General features: G+C 35.3%; 1 protein-coding gene across 24 annotated transcripts in view; it reads left to right on the forward strand.

Annotated features, from left to right (window-relative positions):
* The window catches only part of LRRFIP2 (LRR binding FLII interacting protein 2), a 53,265-nt gene that overhangs the window by 2,926 nt on the left and 26,870 nt on the right, over positions 1 to 23,469 (forward strand). For 6 of the 24 annotated variants that reach the window (XM_083824923.1, XM_083824942.1, XM_083824943.1 and 3 more), the window contains exons 2-8: positions 4,020 to 4,128; positions 6,984 to 7,090; positions 14,546 to 14,632; positions 15,638 to 15,688; positions 18,439 to 18,492; positions 20,202 to 20,267; positions 22,327 to 22,368. In XM_083824923.1, coding sequence (XP_083681049.1) covers positions 4,086 to 4,128; positions 6,984 to 7,090; positions 14,546 to 14,632; positions 15,638 to 15,688; positions 18,439 to 18,492; positions 20,202 to 20,267; positions 22,327 to 22,368 — 450 coding nt within the window. In that variant the 5' untranslated portion in view covers positions 4,020 to 4,085. The remainder of the gene's footprint in view (positions 1 to 4,019; positions 4,129 to 6,983; positions 7,091 to 14,545; positions 14,633 to 15,637; positions 15,689 to 18,438; positions 18,493 to 20,201; positions 20,268 to 22,326; positions 22,369 to 23,469) is intronic. The other 18 variants (XM_083824930.1, XM_083824936.1, XM_083824931.1 and 15 more) reach the window with 7 other exon arrangements.

The following is a 23,469-nucleotide window of genomic DNA, read 5'->3' on the forward strand; positions in this document are numbered from 1 at the left end:
CAGGCAGCACTTTTCCAGACTGCATAATATTATTTTGGTTGTCTCAATTCTTGACCTTCTCTTTATCCACAGCTTCATAACACTCAGGAACTAAGGGATTTCAGCTCCCTCTAAGGAGTTGCTATTCTGTTGTTAAATACCATGAATTGAGAAAAAAAGTTGTATTTCTCAGTGTTTTAAACGGCAAATAAACTGGGAATACACTGCACTAAAGGGGTAGATTAGAAAGGTGACGGTTAATCCAGTGCAGGCTGACAACTGCACGGAGGGTAACTTTTTTTTATTTCCTGAAGAGGCTGTCGTGAGCTTGTTCATTCAGAGCAGAAGCTTTGTGCCAATGGATTCAGAGGTGGGACATGATTTGAGACGAACAGGTTTTCTTGTCTTTTTTTTTTTTTAAATGGGAACACTATTCATGAACTGGAATAACTACCTCCACCATAATAGCAAGCACTGTAATCTTTTGACAGATGGTAATTTTCTGTCTTTGCTTTTTCCTTTAATGCTAGGCTCTTTTATTTGTATTTTTATTTTTATCTTTTTTTGGCAATGATTGTAGTTTCAGATAATCTTTTTCTGATTAAGGTTGTTATGAATGAAAACTCTGAATAAATCCTTAAATCTGTTACATGAACAACTGCTGGTTTCCCTTTCCCACTCACCCCTTCAATAGGTTATGGTCACCCTGTGGAAGTAGTATGTGCAGCTCCTCCTTTTGTTTCTCATGTGCTCACCTGGTTGGTGCCATCAGCCTGATGTTCAGGCCGTCAACAGAAATTCTAATTACAAAGAACATGCCCTTGCACAGGGGAATTGTATAGGTGCATCCTTCTAGGGAAGACTCTTATGTTAGTCTTGCATAATTAAATTCAGTCATATTTTTTATTTCTGTTTCTCCATTCGAGCTTGGTCTCACAGAGCACTAAAGGCTAAGCATGTAAGATTTGTGATTTCCAGTGTGATTCTTTCTGTTCCCTCTCATGTAAATGCTACTTCTGCTGGTTTGCAATAATAATACCTCAGATTTGTTTACTGAGCTATGTTGCTAGAGCTGCAGTTTCATGAGACAATTCTTTAAAATAGCTGGTTTGGGAGTGTTCTGCTGTACGTGTTAACTTTTAAAGCTTTGCTTTAATTGCAGGATGGTAGCTTCCATACCTATGAAATAACCAGCATTCATCTGTTAAAGTAAAGGGCAAGTGTTCAATTAACTGAAGAAGTATATTTAAGTTCTTCAATTTCAATTCCATCATTGCATCGTAGTGCTGCTACTTAGCTCTTTCTTTATAGTTACGTGTTTGAAAAAGCTTTTGCTCTTTTTAGTATATTTTATGCGTTTATTCTTTTAGCATATTTAGCGTTTGTGGAATTGTCAGAAATCAAAATGAGTTACTGCTCTTTGTTTTATCAGCAACCTGCACTTGCATTGCTACTTACGTGGGTGTTTTTCCTTCCACTTCTTACATTCATCCTCCTTATTTATTACTGTGTTTCTAACATTGTTCATCCATGTAACCTTCAGAGTCTTTTCTTTTAGGCTTTTACACTGTTTGATTTGAAAAAACTCCAGCCCTCCTCTGTGTTCAACTCTGCCTTCACTGTCTTTGTCCTTATGACATCAAAGAATTTACACACTAATTTAAATTGAACCGTCTTGTAATTGAAGGTAATGATGCAGATCTTTGGGTTTTGTTGAGAAAATGCTCAGTGCTATGTCTTACTCCTTAAAAAAGGCAGATAAAATGGTGTAGCATAGACATGTATGTACTCTAATACTGTGAAATAACAATTGGCTTATATTTTATAATGAACAACTTCCCAGTAGTATTTATCTGTCATGTTACATGTCAGGGATAGTTAGTCATTTGTAGAAGCAGGAGCAGTTAGTGCTCTCACAGTATTCCATAGAACCTCCTTTATGGTCCACTTACAGATAAAGTAGAACAAAACACTGACTTTGCAAGTGGACAACTACGTTTGTGCAAGAAACTGGGTGTTATGGACAAGAGGTCCATCTCCTTCCCCAGATTAGAAGAACTGCTAGCTCGGACTCCTGCATTAGGAAACTGTGAGGCTGGTTTGAGCAGCCAGTGGTTCTAGAGCAGGGCTGCTCTTTTCTGTTGTTGGATCAGATACACAGAGGATTGTTTCTACACAGGTGATTTTTTTTTTTTAAGTGTTTTGTGGTGTTACTTGAAAGAGAAAAGGAGAGTTTCAGGGTGTTTATTTATAGCCTGTTCACACTGTGGTATCTGAATGCCTCGCGTGTATGTGATGCCAAATACACTGGCGTAGACCCAGGCATCAGGACAGGTGGTGCCACTGAAGGTGGTGAGTGATAGGGCCTTAAAATGTGGAGTAGCTTGTTTTACATAACACAGGTCACTTTTTTTTTTTAGGAAGTGAAAGAGAAACAGATCACCTTTAGTTTAGTCAGAAGGTAATAATAAGAATAGGAAGAAATGTTGAACTCGCAGAAGCAATAAAATTTATACAGGCCTGAAGTGAAGAAAGACGAGAGAAGGAACTTGAGAGATTTCCTCACAGATCTTCTGGTTTGTCTGGGGACTTCAGATTTTATTTTTTTTTTTTGGAATGAAATACAACAGGATGTCACTTCATCAGTTGTGTAATATAACATGTAACAGTCTACGTTAAGAAATCAAACATGTAATAGGCGTGACTTGGGAATTCTGAGCTGTGAGTGCAGCAAATTATAATGTAGTTTCCCTTCTACAGTTCAAGATGGCCAGTGTAACAAACTGTTCTTCATGTGGTTGTGCTTTGTTTTGGAGTTCTCTTTGGTTATTTTTGGTGAAAATTCTACTGTTATAGCATATTTTCAATGTTTTATATCGTGCAGCAGAATAATTTTTCCTGTAACCTGCAAGTTACAGAAATGAAGTGCCTAAGGAATATTTTTGCTCACATCTGTGAAATATTTGGCACATTATTTTTTTTCTGAGAAGTAACATCTTGATATACTTAATAGAAATAGAACTAGATCTCTTTAGTACTGGATCATACAACAAGGCATGAAATACTCTGTGATACATCAGCTTGATTAAAAGTTAGGTGGAATGGAAGAAATTGTGACAAGGTTCTCGAGGGTTTATAAAACATCTTGTTTAAGCTTGTATTGAAGGTTAGTTTCAAAGCTGTCCATGATAATAATTGTACAATCATAAAATCTTGTATCTCGGAAGGAATCTCTGGAGGACACCCCTTGCTTGAAGCATGGTCGGTCAGAGCAGGTTGGTCGGGGCCTTGTCCAGTCAAGTTTTAAATCTCTTCAGATCTGCAGGTTTCAGTCTCTCCAGGCCAATGTTTAACTGTCCTCTGTTCTTCAAGTCTAGGGGGGGCCTCTTTACACACCCATCCTGTTGGAGATGCTCTAAATTTGACTGATTTCTTCTTGCACCCTGTGCTGTCCACCTGTTTCCTGGGGGGAGCTCATGGCCTCCAGGAGGGACGCTGTCTGGCCTGGACAGAGGTCACAATGCAGAGTCAGCGGGGGGACTTCTGGCAGTGTCAAACCAGGCTTTGACTGCTGCCAGTTCCTCTCTAAGCCTCTCCCACTGGTACAGATTTTCGCGCTTTTTTTTTAAAGGTTTGTCTCGTTGTTTCAAATGGTTCTTTGTAATTCACTAGCTACTGTTTAATCTGACAGTCTTCATGCTCTTCATTTTGACCAGTTTTGGGCAAATACAATCTCAGACAATCTTATGTATTTGATTCCCATGTGCACAAATGCATATCTTCATATTTTTTATTATTTAGGTTAAAGGTGGGCTTGTGAGTACCCCCAACATGTCCTCTGCCTCACTGAGCAATGGCTCTACTGTTTTCTTCATCTTTCTTCTGAACCCTCTGTCTTTATGGTAGCCTTTTTTGTTGTCTTTAGCAGCCTTTGCTAGTTTTGATTCCATCTGAACTTTGCCTTTTCTAACTCACTGTTGTATACAAAGGCAACACATCTGTATGTCTTCTAGGTTGTCAGTCCCTGCTTTCTTTTCCAGGATTGAGCTCAGTCAGGAGTTTTGTGCTTATCCTTGGTGAGCAAGCATGGCAGACAGCTGGAGGGGATGCCACACTGCTGCACAGGGACTTCTGCACCTGCATGCTGCTGTGAGCCTGATATGAAGTTCCTTTTGTCTGTTCATTGCTCTTTATATATACCTTAAATACTTACTATTGGTCCAAACATATTATACTAAAAATAGCTATACAACCTATTATATTTAATTCCTGAAATCTGCCAGCTAAGAGAATCTTACTGAATTCACTAACTTAATTGTCTATTAGAAGTGGTATGTTGTTCAAATGATGTCCACAAATGCAGTTCAAGTCTATCATATGTGCAATTATTCAGCAGTTTTAACTTATGTAGTAAATATTTAGTGAAGTAATACAACTCTAAACATGCAAATTAAAAACTTCATACTAATTGATCTTTCTTAGTAGATAGGTTTGAATTCTGTTGCTTGTATGAACTAATTTATCTTAATAACATAACTTCTTGTGTTGTTTTATGTAGACTAACATATAACCTTGTGAAAACCTTCTGTAGTAGGGGACTATAATGTTACGTGTTGACGTAACTTCTACTTTGTGCACCATCTGCTTTTTTTACTTGAAACCAGTGAAGAATGATTACTGAGTGGAGATGTTGATTTTTGGAGACCTTTCTCCCAAACGAGGTCAGCAGGCGGTAGTTCTGAGCTTGAATTTTTGCCCCTGAGACATCATCTCCAAACTGCTTTCTGGATGTGAATATCTAAATTCATCTGAGTGCAAAATCCAAGTTTACTTGCTTCTTTTTAAGACTAAAAAGACAGTCGCACTGAGTAGCCTGACAGTGGCGGTGCTTTTCCCAGACATTTGTTCAGAGTCTCCACTCACTTTGAGTTTCAGCTCAGCTGTCATCCTTCTAAGAACCATCCCAACCTCAGATAAGAGTGAGGTTGGAACCTTTTATGTCTTCTTGAAAGTTCACTGCTACCTAACAGCACAGTTAAAAGCAAACAAAAAATCATGTTTTGGGGGAGGAATAGATAAATTGAACCATGAGCCACAGGCAGATGGTAAAAACAGTCCCTGATGAGTCCTGTGTCTTAGTCCAAATGCCCGTGTTTTATTCAAACGCTGCACTACAGATTTAAAGAGCAGCCTATAGAGGAATAGATGGAATCCAGGGGGTGCTTATTCACCCTCCTCCCTGTCAAGAGAGTGCTCATTACTGGACTATAGAACTGCATCTTCTCTGGCCACTTCAGGTACTGTGTTTTTTATTCCTAACTATTCATCTGCAAAGGCTGCAAACTCTCCTTTAAGGTTTTCACACAATGGAGTTTTTGTGCACCTGCAGTATCGTGTATGTTTAGGTTTGGTTTCAGAATAGCAACTAGAAATGAGTAAGATTATATTGCATAATAGTAGTCGGTCCTATGCATGAGCTTTTAAGAAGGGGGGTGTGCAGTCTTAAGTCTTTGTTGTCTTTTCTCTCTTCAGCAAATAGAATATTTCCCTCCTCCAAGCATGTAAGGAATAGTAAAATACCCGCAGAATTTGAAGCAGGATAAAAGGCCTGCCTGCAAAGAGAGGACTTGTGGTGTGAAGTTATGATGGGGGCAAGAAGTGTAGAAGCTAAAATTAGAAGGAAAAACAAGAGCTGTGATGCTACTTGATATCTTTGCCAGAAAATAGCCCATATGTTTTGGCTTTGTTACTGCTGTATAAAGATAATGGAGTAAGAAATAAAGAAATGTTCATGCACAAAAAAGAGCCCTTGTCATGGCTGGCTTTTTCCCGTTTGATTAAATTACTAAGGAATCTTTGCATATTTCCTGGTTAGATGCAGTATGAACGATAGTTTTTATACAAGTTCATTTTCAAAAGTGTAGCCAATAATAGTTCCCTCCTAGACCTTTTCTATTTGCATGGAGATCTTTTTTTTCTAAATAAGGTGATTTCCCAAGCGCTGTGTAGAAAGATTGCTTATCTTCTTTGTATCAAATAGCTGGACTACCACCAAGTTCTGATCTGGCCTTTGTAAGGACCTGGATGTCTGGAAGTAGCATTTCTTTGAGATACTTGGAAAAAAAAAAAAAAAAAAGAAAAAAAACCGCAACAAACTAATTTACATTGTTAATTTATTTTTGAGTAATGTTTTGCTGTCTGTGTATGCAGTATATGTAAACAAATGCTGTGTTTTGGCATGTTGGGGATTTTTGTTCTTGCAGTTGATAGCAAAGGTTTTTGGAAGAAGACTAAGAAGATATTTTGTGTATTGTACTGGATATATGATGCTAGAATGTTTCTCATTTCTTCGTTTGCCAAATTAGGCAAGATAATATTTTTTCTTTGTTTCTCCAGAAATGTCTTCTACTGTCATAAACTGCAGTTCTCATTCAGTTGCAGCTGAATGAGAACAGCTGCATTAAAGTGTAAATAAACGCCTACTACTGCTTGGATGCTTTGAAAAGGTTCTGTCCTCCGAATCTTTTCTGTTTTGGAGAGAGTTCTAATGACTGTGTAATTCTGATGCTTGAACCTGCTGTTGACTATGGGTTCTCTCAAGTCCATAAAATAAAATGGATTCTTATTTTTAGGAGCTGTGAAGAGTGTGACAGGGTATGTAAGTATCTTTACTGAGCTAGGAGAGTTAGGAGCAGTTGGCAGTTGTGTATAACCAAAAAGACTTTGAATCTGTAGGTAAACTGAAGGTTTCTGTTCAGTAGAAATACTTCTGCGTGCACCTTGTAGGGTGAAGAGGTGTTATAGAGCTTCCAAAAGATTTTGATAACACTTTCCCAGAAATACAACCTCAGGAGAAGTTTATATCAATGACATGTGACTTTGAGTATTATACAGCAGAAGAATTTGTAAATTTATTACACTTGTGGGTGTGCATTCTTTATTTGTTTGTTTTAACTCCAGATCTGAAAACTTAGCTTTTTTCTGTTTGTTTTTTTTCCAAATAGGGAATCAGAGAATAAAGATGGGGACTCCTGGATCAGGACGGAAGAGAACTCCAGTGAAAGACAGGTTTTCTGCAGAAGATGAAGCTCTGAGTAGCATTGCCAGAGAGGTTTGTTAACTTCAAATCGTTTTAAATTCAGAAATAGGGATGAAAGCAAGTTTGTTATTCAATAATTAGACAAAAATATGAAAATTAATATAAACTAAGAGTACTTTAAATCAAAAAATTACATTTACTGGAATATTGCTATAATGATTCATTGCTTGTGTGGTTAATGTAACTTCATAGAATCACGTTTAAGCTTAGCAAATATTTTTTACTTTAACGATTATTTAAATTATTACATTATATTATTATTTTATACTATATATTATTATATTATATTATTAATTATTATATTATTTAAACTCTTGTATTTACTTTAAATGATTATTAGTTTATGGTAAATGAGAAATCTAGTTGCTATCTTAAGTCTAAAAACTAAAAAACTGAACACTTACCCAGTGCAGTGTGCAATATTCCCAAGATGGTAAGTGTAGTCTGTTAGTATTAAAGGTGTAATAGTTGTTATTAAATGTATTTGGAAGAGTTGACAAGCATTCTGATTCAAATGTGAAATCACTTTTCTCCCAAAATAAGCCTAATACATACTATACCAGGTCTTTTTTAACAGGATCAACAGCTTAAAAATAGACAGCTGAAGGTAGCCAACCAAAAAAGCAATTGAGAAGTAGCTGATGCAATGGGGAATTTTGTCGCCCTGGTTATAGTAAGGAGATGTCTTGAATTCTGAGTTTTACAGTCCACTGTTTGGGCTTAAGGTTTTCTGGGAAGAAACACTGTGGACTTGGAAACAAAAACCCTTAGTATTGTTCGTATTGAAGTGGATACAGAAGCTATGAGCTACATTATGTACAAAGGTGCTAACTGTAGTTGACATAAATAAGTGCAAAGAGTGGACTCTAATCAACCTTGTAAAGTACACTGGTCTGTATGTGTCTGCGAAAGAAAATCATATCATAGGACAAAATATGTAGGGGACAGGTTGTCTGAAAACAGCTACTGTATATGTTTTCAAACAGAGCTATCATAGACTGTAGGGAAAAAGTCATTTTCATTTAGTTGTGAACTTTCTGAAAGCTGTGTTCACACCAGATCTGATGGAAGTTCACAGTGCATCACATATGTTCTCTGGGGGGCTTTGAGTCCTGTATGGTCCATCTCCTGCATTTTAGGCAAAACACTTAAAGGAGGAGAAGGAATCTGACTTTAATTTTTCTTTTCACCTGTTCTCTGCATGGTTCCATTGAAGTAACATCAGCTTGCAACTTAGCCTAGTCAAAATGGTCTCAGTAGCAAGGTATAAGGAGTATTATCTTTCTTAGAATTACTGCAGGGCTTTATGTTCTCTTAGATCACTACTATCCTTAACTGAAATTTGGGCATGAGTTTAATTTAAACAAAAGTGAAAAATTTCCCCCCTTAATGCCAAATTAAAGTAATATTAGGCCCGCAGAGGGAGGTGTTCTGTCACAGGGATGAACTGAGTCAAATATGCCTATTCTAGGGATTAATATGTGAAGTCTTCCTTCCTCTTCTATTAAAAAAAAAAAAAAGAGAGAAAAAAAATCAAAAAGTTTATAACAATCAGTATTCATGATTAATCTAAATATACTGAATATAACTAAAATTTTTATGCTGATCATCCTGCCACTTAGGGGGTTAGGCATTTCATTACATCTTTAACTGTTCTATGTCTATTAATAAATCTTAAAACCTATTTGAATTGTTTTAAATGTTCTTTCTGATTAGAATTATTTTTTCCCTTTCTAATATTCTGGCGTTTTTCTGTATTTCTAGGGTCATCTTTCATGACTTGTTAGGGAGAAGAGAATTCAATGTATTTTAAAATAAAATGATTTGCTGCCTTTACATGCATGTTTTTGAGGCTGTGTATAGCACCATCTATTTTTTTGTTTTGTTTTGCCACATCAAGTTTTCATTTTGAGAGTCTTAGTTCTACTTGCTGTCCAATTTTGAAGTAGTGTGAAAAGTTTTATATCATGAATATTTATTAGCACAATGTTTACTACTGTCAGGTTGTTAATCCCTTGGTCTGGACAAGCTGGCTCCTAGATCCCATGTCAGACAGCAGCTGTTGTCATTGAATTGGTTGCTATAATTCAAGTATTAGCCAACTTGTCCTTAAAAAATAAAATTAAAAAACAAACAAACAAACAAAAAACACAAAAAATTGTATTTTACTTTGAAGGAACAGAATTCACTTCCCAGGATATAACAGCAGAGGTCAGTTTGTAAATATAAGTCCTGTCTTTAAATAACATCTCATTTGAAGCTGCGGAAATGTTTCCATATTCCATGCTGATGACACGGGGCATTCCAATTCTCTGTGCACGAATATATTAAGTAGATGTTCTCTACTGTTCTGAGTCCATTATCTCAGCAACACGTTTTGTTTATCTTATTGTCAAAGGGTGTCCTGTTCTTCAACTTCCTCTTCTGAAATTACCTTTTTAGCAGATGTTACTCAGAACAGTTGAATTTAGTACTATAATCTACAAATCAGATGCCTTGTGAGGAAAACGTTCCTCAAGGTGTTCAAGGCAGCAAGAAACAGCAAACAGAGCATGCTGAAACAAAAGGCTGGCACTCAAGGATGACCTGCCTGGAAAAACTCCATAGAAGTGCTTTGGAATTCAGAGCAGTCACAAAATGGGAACCTGCTTTGGCAGGGGGGTTAGACCCGATGATCTCTGGAGGTCCCTTCCAACCCCTACAATTCTGTGATTTGCTTTATGGGCAATTGGAGACAGAGTATGCACACCAGAAATAGGTGTGAAAGTAAAGGTGTGTCTGAAAAGGAATAAGAAATCCATTTGGCACATGAATGATTATGCTGTCTTGAGTCCAGGAGACACTAAGGAGATGAGGGTAAAAGAGCATAGGAATAAGAATGGAGAAGACGTGAGAAACAGGAGAGAGAAAGCATGCTCGCTTTATAAGAAACGATGAAATAAGCTTTTATGAGGCTGGTGAGGTAATAGTGTGTAGTAGTATGTTAAGAAATATGGTGAACGTTTCTAAAATGCTCATCCTAATTTTTAGCTGACATGAAGTCTCGGGTATTCTTTCAAACACCCTGATGGCAGGAAGTGAATCTGGTAACTAAGCACAGGTAGCTGGTGCCCTCACAACTGCCATCTTGTGGAAGAAAAAAAAATACAAACCACTTCTTTGCCTGAGCCTCAAGAACATTGGAAAATGCAGGATTAACACTGCATATGCATTGATAAAAATAGAAAATGAGTTTTATATCTTGTATCCCATGACAAAGCAATTTTTATTGTTTTAATTAAAGCATTCATATTTTTCCACAGGTGAATAAGACATTTTAGTATAGCCTATATTTTATCTGTATGAAGCTTTTATCCTGAATCTGATTAAATCCCCTTCTCTATGATATGGAAACTAAAATCAAAATACTGTTGTTTTCTAGTGGTTGTCTTCTTGCAAGCCAGGGGAAGGAGGAAGAATGCCTGTCTACACTGTGGAGGCAGATGTTATGCTTGCTTAACATAGCAGGGAGGAAAGCTTCTACCATATCGATTCAGTGTAATATTAAGCTTTTTCACTTTGTGAAGAACTTGATCATTGCTGTGAAGACACTAACAAAAAAACACTTCAGAAAGGAAAGACTCTAGACTATCTCTACAAAGGCATTCAAATTCAAATCTGTTTTTTTTTTTTTTCTCCTATTTCTTTCCTTTCTTGCCAAAAATGTTTTGGCTGTAACTGAAGAATTAGGTGTTATCCCTGGAAGATAAAATAGTTTGAAAGTTTTTCAAAAGATTTTGGCAGAGAATATATTAAAAAAAAAATCAGAAAAGAGGAAAAAATGGCGTAAGCGGAGACAATTTTCAAAATAGCTGTAAGTAGTTGTTAGCAATTATTTTTAGGTGAAAACAAGAAAACTGACTATGTCACCTGTAATGGAAAGAGAACATTCTCTTTCCAGCATATATTTACTAAAATATATGCAATAAAATAAACTACTCAGTGAGTATTGCTACTAGGTATCTGAAGTGCTTGAAAAGAGCAAAAACTGGTATATTCTTCTAGAATTAAATGCTGTTTATGCAGGCTCAAGGAAACATTATTTATATTTTTGCATATGATACTTATCTGCTTTGAAATGAGTATTGTGAATGAAATGAATTCTGGAACTCAGAGGTAAATGGATGTCTTAACTCTGTTACTCAGAGTGGAGCTAATACCCAAAGAAATGCAGATATGGCACTTTGTTTAAAAGCACCTTTGTGATTAGAATAGAAGGTAGAAGATAAGAAACAGTGTTTGTGTGTTTATGTATAAAGCAAAATATTATAGATTTAATTATTAATTAATACTTTTTAACCCTTTTTTTTCTATTCAAATAAAGTCTCAAGGGCCTCTTCCATCTATCTACCCAATCTCATTCTTTTACAGAGATCTTATCTGTACTCCGATACTTCCTTTCTTGGTCATTTCTCTGAATAAATTCCATGCAAGATCATTGTCTACTTTTGTGTCCTATTTGCCTTCCATAATTCATATTCAAGGGACTTTTTTTCTTTCTGTCCACATGTGTAGGTATGCTGGTGTGGATCAAACAGGTCTGGTTGTCTCATCTCTCATTTGCAGTTGAAGTGACTAAGAAAGCTCAGCTATCACATTTCTTTATAGCAGCTGTGGAAATCCCCTTAAGAAGTTTTTAAAATAGTGTCAAATTTGCTAGGTTATGGACAGTCCAGAGTTTAACTTTTTACTTCAGGAAAATAGGAATTTGGTATATATTATAACTTCTGAAGAAGCTGCACTTCAGTTAGCTGATACTGTAATATATTTATTATAAGTAAAAAATGTATTGTTGTCTGGTCTATAGCCTGTATATAAAATAACAGATGAAACAGAGATGAGGACTGTAACAACAACAACAACAAAAAAGTCTTGATTTCCTTTCTGTGCCACTTTTATAGTCCTGACAGCATCACCTTTTCTACTCAACCGTCTATTCAAAGCTGGTGTGGTATTTTATTTCCTCTAACAGATACTTAATGGATTTATTTCAATGTAGCTAAATAATTTAAATAAATAACACAACAGAGTAGATAGCAGCACCCAGGAAGAAAGCTATGTCCTTTTGAATAATGGTTATTTCTTTATTAATGTTAATTTTAAATTTCAGTTACATAGTTATCAAGATTTGCATGAATGCTCTTAATAACATGAGGTTTGCTCTCTAACAAATCTGCTGAAAACACAGAATTACTTGATGGCCTTTTGAATTCAATGTGATTTGTCTCTTGCCTTGCATTGTGGTCTTCTTGAAATGGTGTACTTGTTGGATTAATCTAGCTGCTCAGATTAATTGTTAATGTAGTACTGAACTGGCTTTTGCTAAAAATTTTCTCTAAAAATATAAGGCTTTTTCTTCCATTTCAAGCATGTATTTTACAATGAATATGTTTGTAGAATTTTTCTGAATTTTATTAAGGGTTTAGTAAAATGGAAAAAAAAAGTTTTCCCTCTACTGTAGGAACATGGCTGTGAAACTTAGGCTGTAGGACTAGGAGAGAGCGGTGAAACAGGCCTTGGTTTTTAGCATGAGTCAGTAAACGAAGGAACTTGCTATCTTTAACCATAAAGCCCTGCCATGGTCTAAAGGCTGTCTGCATATGTCTGCCGATCTATAGACAGAACTAAAGCCAGACATATCAGCTGTTTGAGTCCTTTCTCTTTATGTGCTGCATACGTGTCTGTGTGAAAGTTTACGTACTGCATAAGCTATGATTACAGACGATTACAGAGTAGGGTTGCAAGGGAGAAAAGACTTCCTGTTGCAGGGGATTCCCTTGCTTTCTTGTATGGATCAGACAGGAAGAAAAGCAGCTTTATTCTGCTGTGAAAAATGATAAAATAGTGGCAGTCAATAGTGGTAGCACTGACTTAGAATCATTTCATCTGAGTATGGAAAATATAGAAAAACATTCTTGATGAGTCACTTGAAGTTAAGACAAACTATTTTAAGCGACAAAGTTGTAATGTGTTTGCCTTCTTTCTTGTTATTTAATAGATATTTTTGTCCTTGTAGTATAACTTGAACTTAAAGTTAAATACCTCTTCCTTTTTCCTGAAGCACAATAAAGATAGCTATTTACAGTTTTCACAATTTTTATAGGTTTTTAATGTTTTACATAAACCTATGCTGTACCTATGGCAAAAGGAGAAAAAAATGCTTGTAATACAAAATCTCATTGCATAAAATTGTTTTGGATTATAGGAATTGCAACGCTGTTGATGTTTTTCATAAGCTTTTAAATAACACTAAATAGACAACTGAAACTTTTGGTGGCAAACCTGTCTTCAGTGGTTTAATGTTTCAAAAAAATTAAGTGAAAATTTTCATCAATTCATTATCCAAATACTGAAATTCAAAAATTGAGAAACTTGAGCTTGTGTTTTAATCAACTTCTAGCTTTATGTCAAAATCCTTTTTGCCTCTTGTAATTAAGAGATTACATTGGAAGTAGTATTTAGGGTCTGAAACCAATGTGTTTTGGTTTTTTGGTTGAGGCTGGACAGAGAGGGGGAAAATCCATAGTTGTATCTGGCAATAGCCAGGTTTCCCAAGCAGTTCATCAGATCTAAGAGCTCTTTCTCACTGAACATTGGGACCATTCACTACTGTTTATCTTGCCCTTGTATTTGTGGAGTCTGGTGTTCATAAGATCCGTCTGCAAGCCAATTCAATCCACTAGCACAGCAGAAAGATAATTAATGTTGTGTGTATGCATTTGTCTTATGCTGTGGTAGTTAAATTGGCTTACTGCAGATTTCAAGTTGTGGAGCTGTCTGAGGAAGGTGTTGGGCAGTGTAAGGCCCTAAATGGAAAGTTAGGGAAGTCCCATTTTGATGAATAGTGAAGTCAGTTCTTCAGAAATTGTAAACGTGCATTTGTCTGTCTTATTTTGCCCAAGAATCGGTTTGATTTTATGATTGCTATTTTAAGTAATTCCACCTCTAATTGCAGCTTGCCTTTTGAAATTATTCCCATGAGAGTAGAGCCTTTAAATACGACATGAGCAGTAGTGGTTGTTCAAAATCTGTTTTGATTCTTCGTTTTTTGTTTGAATGTCCTTCTGTGGCTCCAGATATTACATATGCTTATGTGCCTGTTTAAATAGGATGCACAGGCAAAGATCTCTTCAAGTCTGCAAGGCCTACATAATTTTTTAGATTTAGTGGTGGTAATATTTCTGAACTTAGTTCCTCTATCATTATGTAACTCTTGACTACATCTATATGGATGTAAGACTTTACATCTTTAAAGATTTCGTTATGTATGCTTTCTGAAATGTCATTCTGAGAACTCTATTTTGTTGACTACAAATGTATTGTGATTTTAGAATGTTAATGTATTTTTGTGAAGATGTTAAATTGAATACTCAAACTGTTACACACACGATGTGTTATAAACTTTGAATTCTTCCAATTTACTTGTAGGCAGAAGCCAGGCTTGCAGCGAAACGGGCAGCTCGAGCAGAAGCAAGAGATATACGTATGAGAGAGCTGGAGCGACAGCAAAAAGAGGTAGTGTAAATTGTCAGGAATTATTACAAACCTGTACTAAAATTCTTAATATATATATATATTTTTTTTTTACTTGCTTGGATTTTGTCTTTCAGGGCAATTCAGCTTTGTACTGGGATTTTCAACATCTGGCAGCTCTTAGCTCAATATCTATAGTTTATCTTAAACTTAACATTAGATATTAAACTTAATATTGTCTGGATTTGAATTGCTACGTTTGTGTCTGAGTCAGCTGATGACATCTTTCTGGTTTTATAAGAACCTTTACTTAATGCACTTGGCAGTTTTTACCTGTTGCTGTGCAAAAGATCCATTGTAAGTGTGCATAACAGCACAGCATAAATAATAAACCTGACTGTACTTGAAATGTACACTGCATAACGTATAGGGTGAAGAACCATGAAAAAGAGTTAAAGAATTATTTTTGTTTTTTGCTTGTTATTTATGGTACATTTCGTAATTGGATAATTTGAATATGTGACTTTAGATATGCAGTTTCTTCCTCTGATTATTCCCAGAACATTCACAATAAACGCCTTTTGTTAGGACCTTCATTTAAAACAACTTAGTAGAATTGGGATAATATTTACACACAGTTATGTTTTACTCCACACTTTTTTTTTTTTTTAAAAAAGGCATCTTTTGAGGGAGCAAATCTGAAAAAGCAGATTTTCAGCAGTATTTGGTTATCTCATGGTTATTGCAGTTGATTCAGATTCTACATGGCATGCAGAAGTTTCAGAACTTATTAGTTATTCTAATTATTCAAATTGTGTAAATGATGCTTGCTTTTTTTTCCCTGTGTTAAGGAATACAATTTTTAAAATGTGTTTTGCTTTGGTTGTTCTATACCTTGTTTTGTAACGTCTGTAGGTGTCTGATACCGTACTGAACATTACATGGCAATTAACATAGATTTTTCTGAATTTTTGATTTAGGAATCTCATGTGGTGACTAAACTATATTGTAAATGGCTTGTTTGTTTTTTGTTTTTATATTCTGTAGTTTTCTCAGCATTCATATGATAGAAAATGGGCTCATATCCAGAAATGGATGGTAGGCTAAAACCACTTCTTGTGCATGTTTTTGCCACTCAAGGAACTAACAGGATTTGGGGGACGTAATGCACTAATGGTTTGCAGTGTGTCATTTCAAACTGTTTCTTACTACTGAAAAAACACAAATTAAGTATGGATGTGGATTTGCAGGGTGTTTTATGGAAGCAAAAGGCAAACTGAAACGAGATGTTTTACTTCAAATGAAATGCTTCTTGTTTCCACCATGTGCTGGCTTCAGTTTATTAATTATTTTATTTAAAATGAAATCACTTCAGTTTCAATCTATGTAAACAGATAATTTTGGGGCTTTGTGGCTTTTCTTGTGTGTGGTGGTTTTTTTTTACTTTTTTTTTTCTTGGCAGACTTGCACTTATTTGTTTCCCTTTGAGTAACGTTGTAAACACTATTTTTTTCACTGATAAGTCACTTCTACGACTTATAAAATCTATTTTTCAACAATTTGTTTAAAAAAAAGCCCCTTTCATCACTTTCATCCTTTTGCTCTTTGTCCTTTGTTTCCTCTAAGTAGGAAGGTATATAAATAGTTTAGTTATAGTTTTAGAAAACAGTTTATACTAATTTAATCAGATGTCTCTTTAGAGAGTTCTTTTCAAAGACTTCATGTTCCCTGTAAAAAAGAGTTTTGCTGGGAGCTTGTGGGTTTATTTAGTTGTTTTCTAATGTGGTGCTCACTGTGAATGATTTAAATCGAGATGATTTAAGACATCCCAGAAGTAAAGTTCAAATACTTAAAGCTACTGTGACAGTTAATTGGCACTTACGTTGAAAAATCCTGGAACTGCCATTACAATATTATTTGCAAAAGTTGTGCTGACCTGATATTGCCTCTTTGCATAGCTGACATTTGTGTATATTAGTTTTCATGTCACTTAACAGAAATCTTTGTGGTTCTTTATATCTCTTAGTGGAATGCACATTTGAATGCTCTCCCCAACCCTGAAAAGCAAAATTTTCTCCGTGAGCAATCTCAATTCAAAATTAATACCACCTTCTTCCTGCACTTGTAGGAGGTACTTTTGCTACAGGAAGTTTTCAAGCAAACGTGGATTCTTTTCCTAGATCAGGAGACCTAGCCTCTGTCTTAGAAAAAGTGCATATTTCAAACTTAAATTCTTAGAAATCCAGCTTAGAAATACTGCTCTTTGCAACATATACTGTGCTACTTTATCCTTTGGCTCCAATATGCTGAACACTTAACGCTGGCTTTCTATTTTGTGATGTCTATCAGGAAGAGGCTTTTCACTAACTTAGGTAACTGTGTACAGAAAATTGTATCAAAATCTCAAGTTTTGCATTACCAAAATATAATTATATATAACTGGGGGAAAGACGAGTGTTACACTGGCAACTAAGAATAATCCTACCTAAGCAGCAAGCTGTCTGCTTGCAAGCTGCAAAAATTAGTAACGTATACTTGTTCATTCACAGTGATCTGACTGATGCACTCAAAAGTTACATAGCAAAAATGTTCACTTTAAACCTCAAAGTATGCACTTTATAGAGAAAACATCATTATGAAATGCCCCTCTTCTTTATGCACCCCTTGAACAAGGATGGAGTAATAAAACGATGCAAAATTCTTTTATTGCCAAGAATTAACTAGGCTTTTTGAGTAGTTCCACAATAATATTAAACATGGTAATATATTCAGTAGTAAGATAGGAAGTAATCATGTGACCATAAGTAGTGTGAAAGCCAGTTACAGGCTTTAGATGACCGCTGCTGACTTGGAGGCTGAGTTTTTGACTCTGAAGATCAATGGCTTTCAATCTTCAGAATAGTTTGACATACTGAAAATGATAGAAAATGAGTTGTTTGAGGAAAGATTGTAGTTATGGAGCCCTGTTCTGGTTTTCAAATATGATGCTTTAAAATTATTTTTAGTATGTGTATGTATTGAAACTAAAAATTTGAGAAGCTTATGGAACTTGAAGCATTTTAATGCTTAATTTTAAATTTGTTCTATTTTTGTCCTACTTCTCATGTATTCCCCTGTTTGAGACAAAATGAATGTTTCCTTATCTTCAACCAGAATAAGAGAGATTAAGGTGCCTTAGGTACCTGGTGCTGCCGCCCTCCCCTCCCACCCCCCCAATTTTAAAAGTTGGTTCACCATTTTCCCCTGTTGTTGTAGTTACGAACTACATATAGAACTTAAAATTGATCAGTTTGCTTAAGAAGCTTTGTTCTGATAATAAGGGAGAATATCACAGAATTGTAGATGTTGGAAGGGACCTCAAGAGATCATCGGGTCCAACCCCCAGATATCAGGAATATCTGAAGTATGTATCAGGAAATTGACAAGGATCATCTCTTTTAGGGCTAAAATACCTTTGTAGAATGTTAACAAATGTAATGTAAAACTTTTAATATATAGGTTTTTTATTATTATTTTGACTTTAACTTCCTCAAAAATTCTGTACTATTTTTCTTCATTAATAAAGTACTCAGAAAAAAGTTTGTCTACTGAATATTAATTTTATTAACCTCCCTTATTTTCACCTCCTAACGTGTGTACTGTGTTGGTATACTTACCAAAACTAGGGGAAATCACAGTTCTTCTGACTTTTCTGACTTGAGTGAGTTCACTTGCCACAGTGTATTATTCAAAATAATACATGGCATTAAAAGTGCTAACAGCATGTTGCTCACCTTTGCTTGCTATTACTTTGGTGATTTCCTTTTTTTCTTTCTCCATGAAATAACTCTGCATTTCTTCTTTCTTAGGAAGATTCAGAGAGGGCCAGGTATTCTCACCGGTCCAGTCGACATTCATATTTGGTTTGTGTTCAAACTGTGTATTTTTCCCTTTCCATTGTGCCCTTTAAAAACTATGTTTTATTTGGGTTTTGTGTTAATTTTACCAGGGAGCAGATGATGCTTTAAGTCTTCTAAGTATTAATAGTTTCAGGGGTCAGTATTTTAAGTTGCGTGTAATGTTAAACTTCATTTGGCATTTTATTTCCATCAATTCTAACAAGGTAGTATATATATATTTGTATGCATTTAAAAAGAATCTCAATTTCAATTCATTCTATTCAGTCATTTCAATTCTTTAAGTATGTTAATACAATAAATAACTTGGACTTCTTTCTACGTATATTTATATTTTCATGGCTGAAAATAATTGAGTAGGCTTTGGAAACTGCTTAGAAATACACATAGCTCAACAATGAGTTATTTGGAATAACTTAGATTTAATGACAATTTTTGTCATCTTTTAGTGTTAGTCTAACACAATGTATTTCTTTAAAAAAAAATCTGAATAATTGTACTCACTTAGGCTTCATATATTGCCAGTTAGTAAGAATTGTTTGTCTTGTCTTACATGGTAGAGTATTGAAATTCCTACAGAAGTTGTTAATCATCTCAAAGGTTACTACTACACATCAAACCTCATGGTTGGATGTGAAGCTGCTATTAACAATAAAACACTAGTCTAGTTTAGATAATGGTGGTCTAATGGGAAAAAATCTTTCTTGTTTTCCCTGTCTCAGAAGTTCTGCAAACAGGCAAATTTTATTAAATAAAGTAAATATTATTACTGGTGACTCAGTATTAGTGCCACTCAGAATTAGTGCCACTTACTGAGTAATGCTAGTTTGTAGCTTCAGCTTTAATTCCAAATGATGCTTGTGGCCATCTGCTCACAGTTCTGTGAGCAGAATTGTTTTATTTGCACTTCAAGTATTACTGTTGTTCTATAGTATTAGTGGGAGAAAGAGGAGTAGTACCTTAAGATACAGTTTAAAGAAGAGTTTGGTATGATGGAGGAGTTTATTTCTTTGAGAATATGGGAACTTATAATTTGTTAGTGGCAAAAACTTATCTGAATGATGCACGTTATTCCCAATTACTGCTAATAAAAATATTTATTGTATTGTATAGACTTTCCTAGATCCTATTTAGGTCATTATATGGTGATAAAGAATGGTTGTATTGAGGTTTTGTAAACGTTTTCCTGTTTTCAATTGATCTGCCTAGGAATAAGGTTGGCATTGATTTTCATATAGAGGCCCAGCAGGGGGACAAATTACTAAAATAAGCAGGCTGGTTTTCTTTATTTTGGAAGGTGGAATAAACTGTTTCTGTTTGATTTAAATAAAATAAAAATAATAGCCACTTAATAATAGGTTTAAGTAATTAAATGTATTCTTTGATAAACTAAATTTTTCATGATATTGTGTGTGTCCTGATGTTAAGTAAGTGCTTCTGCAATTTTTCACACAGGTATTTTCACCAGATAAATCTTCCAAATCATCTGGTGTAAACTGCTTTGCAATCAGTAATTGATTTACAGGAAAAATAACATAGCCTATACAATATGAAGGTGCTTACAGACTTTGAAATGTTACAGGTTTACTCAGATCTGCTCTTATCTTGGTTCAGTTAATATTCAAAATATGTGAAGATGGAGAGTAATTAGCAGTTACCATTAGAGCTTCCTTTATTGTTTTTATATATTGATGTATTTTGATTTTGTTCTTAAGAGTCCTTTGGATATCAGTGGGTCTCACAGGAGCAGAACAAGTACCTCCAGAAGGAGAGATCTTGTGGTGTGTAGCCTGGAATGAGCTTGCTTTGATGTGTTCATGTTCTAACGTTTTCTGTGTCTACTTACCAAAGGAATAGTTTGGTGAAAGCATGCTTCTTTAAGGAAAACAGCATTTATTGGACTGTAGCAATGATTGATGTAATCAAGCACTTTCTCTATGATAGCAAATTTGGGGGCTTAAAGAAAGCCTCAACTTGAAATTTGCAGGGAGTTAACTTCTTCTAATGTCCCCAAAAGAGAAGTAAAATGAAATGACAAAGGTTGAACATCAGCCTTGGTAGGTATAAAGGTGTGGCTAGAAGTTCTGTCAGGAAGCCTTTTTTTTTTCTAAATTATATTGCTATGCTAATCCTATCTTTTGGACTGAAATGTGAACAAAAATTCTACTTTTTCAGAAATCTATATTTGTCTACTTTGTGGTAGTTCAAGCAATTTATCAATGAACATTCAAATGCAAGTTCAAATATTTGTTAGTAAACTGTTGGGCTGTTAGTGCTTTACCATTAAGTAAAGGTGTAAGTTAAGTGTTGTGATGATAATTATTATATTAGTATGATCTGTCTCCATTCTCTGATAGCAAGGGTATTCATTTATAGGTAATAATTACAAATTTAAAAAAAAAAAAAGTTGGATAGAATGGATATAGAATCTTGTGGTCCTGTATGGTAATACTTCCACCAACCCAGAAGGTTCCACAGGCTGCAAATTGTATGAATTAATAAGTCATATTAAGTTATGTACTTATATGAATATTATGTATATAATAACACTTTGGTTCGTGCATTACTTACAGTCAGAATAACTGAGTTATACCTGTGAAATTGTGATTGAACTGGAAAGGAACAAGCTAACTTTGCAATGTTTATGGATTTTTTTTTACATTCATGTTTTTAAAATGTTGTTGAGTGACAATAGACATGGGGACGCTGGCTAATTTATTATTACAAAGCTGTTTTCATGAAATACCCTTAAGAGTTCCATGTTCCCAGATCCAGCTGGTAGTGGTGATGCTGAGGAAGCAATCCTAACAGGCAGACACACGAAACAGGTGTACAACATATGCCTGTTTAATTTCCATTGCTTGTTTATAGGCTGTGATGACAGGTCAGCACAGGCAGAAACACTCAGCATTCACCTGAACACGAAAGGCCTCATCCTGCTCCTCTTTTTCTGGCTGACCAAGATGAAAGTCTGTTAGTGAGAAATATATGCAATGTGGTCTGGCCTCAGACAGTCTGTCTGTCCACTAACTGCCCTGGGCCTTCATACACAGCCGTGCACCCAGAAAAGGAGTTGGAAATGGAAGAAGACAGACCAGATGGGCCTGATGATCATGCAAAGGGCATGGCTAGACAAGGACAGTTGCCAGAAGTGTTCTCTGTGCACAGGCAGACCCTTTTATCCCACTGTGTTATCCCACTATCCTCCTCCTTCACACCACACTTGTTCCTTCTGGAAACACCTTTATCCTTCCCTTTCCTCACCCAATCCCCAGGTCGTACTTCTGTGCATAATGCATAATCCCATAATGCTTTCCATGCCCTGTGGGCTGTAACCTCCCTCGGTCTGTGAGGTGCTGCTCCAGAGAGCCCCCAAATTCTCATGGGTTTCACACTTCGACAGTGGGGCTGACTGATGGTCTTAGAGGCTCTTTTGCCTGTTTGCATGTGAGACTTTCATCACCCAACAAATGCTGCCTCAGTTTAATGTAATCTAGCATATCAGATTTTACTTAATTATTTAAAATTCCGTTACCAAAACCACATGTATTTCATACAGCTTACTGCCATCCAAAATCATCTCACTTTTCCCAAATTGGGACGCTGTGGGGAAGAAATTAAAAAGTTTAACAAAAAAAAAGTTTAACAAACAGTATTCCAGCCTCAAAATGCCCTTTAGGTTGGTTAAATGGCATTCCTGCATGTATATATTTTTCTTAGTTAGCAGAATGTTTTCTTGTAATTCCTAAGTCTTAGTCCTTCTTTAAAAAAAAAAAATCTACTTTTTTTTTTTTTGGTACTTCAACACCAGTATTTTAATTTCTTTTTCTTTTATCTCAGTATGACCGTGCTAAGGATAGACCTACAAGATACTCGGTCCCTGTATGTTAACATTTTGCATGTTTTTGTATGAGTGAAGTCTGCTGTGTGATTTATTTTTGTATGTGGTTTTTTTTTTAAGATGTAATGACACAAACTACTACTTTAAAAGTGATTTAAAAAAATATAAAAGATTAATACTATCACTTTCAGACCTAGAATAGCAATATTGTCTTAACACTTTCCATAGAGTGCATATATAAACTTTCCCTGAGAGAAAATCTGAAGAAGTAACATACAGAAAACAGAAGAGTTATTTTACAGTAAACACTGTTATTTATTGGTCATTGTTAAACATTAAGTGTAGTTACGTGTGACATACAGAGGACAATTTAAACACAAAACCAAAAATGGGTGTTTCTACATATATTTGTATGCTGTGTTTCCACATAAAAACTTAATACAGCTTTTTTCAGTCTAGGGAAAAACAAGTTGTTTGTATACCTTTACTTTAAAACAAACCCCTTATCATTAGGAATTGGTAGTACAGGGCATCACATTCTTGTTGGCATTCTGCCAAGTAAGATTCGTGTGCATCTCTAAACAAAGGCAAGCACCAAATACCACTAAAAGTAGTGTGTAAGCAGTTTAAAAAGCTGAATTTGCTTAAACAGCATTGTCATCTGAGTTAGCTGCAAAGAAGCAAACATAGTACAACGTTTAAAACAGTCTGTAATGTAAAACCAATAGACTAAAAATGCTTAACCATTTTTCTGAAAGGCTTAAGCAAAGCCTGTCTTAATCAAAGATGAAGGACGGTTGTAATTTCGCTTACCATCTTTTCATACAGCAATAGAAGTACGGCATGTTATTCTGGTCAAGTAGTTAGAATTTTCTATGGTGTTTTCATTGCAGGTGATAAATATCTTAGAGTCAAACATAAGGTTTTATGTTTGAAGGTGATGTTATTTAGTGGTATTAATTCTCTAGATTTTATTCTTAGAGTCATGCTTACAGTGAATGTCAGTACGAAAAAGAAAACTGCTTATGCCCATAAAGATTTCTTGGTTGGTTTTCTGCTATAATATTTATTACCAACACACTAACTGTGTGGGGTTCCATACTAATACAGGGCATGGATAAATTTATTAGTTTTTTGGCATG

The sequence above is a fragment of the Anser anser genome, assembly GCF_964211835.1.
Source record: "Anser anser genome assembly, chromosome: 2".
Taxonomy (NCBI): Eukaryota; Metazoa; Chordata; class Aves; order Anseriformes; family Anatidae; genus Anser; species Anser anser.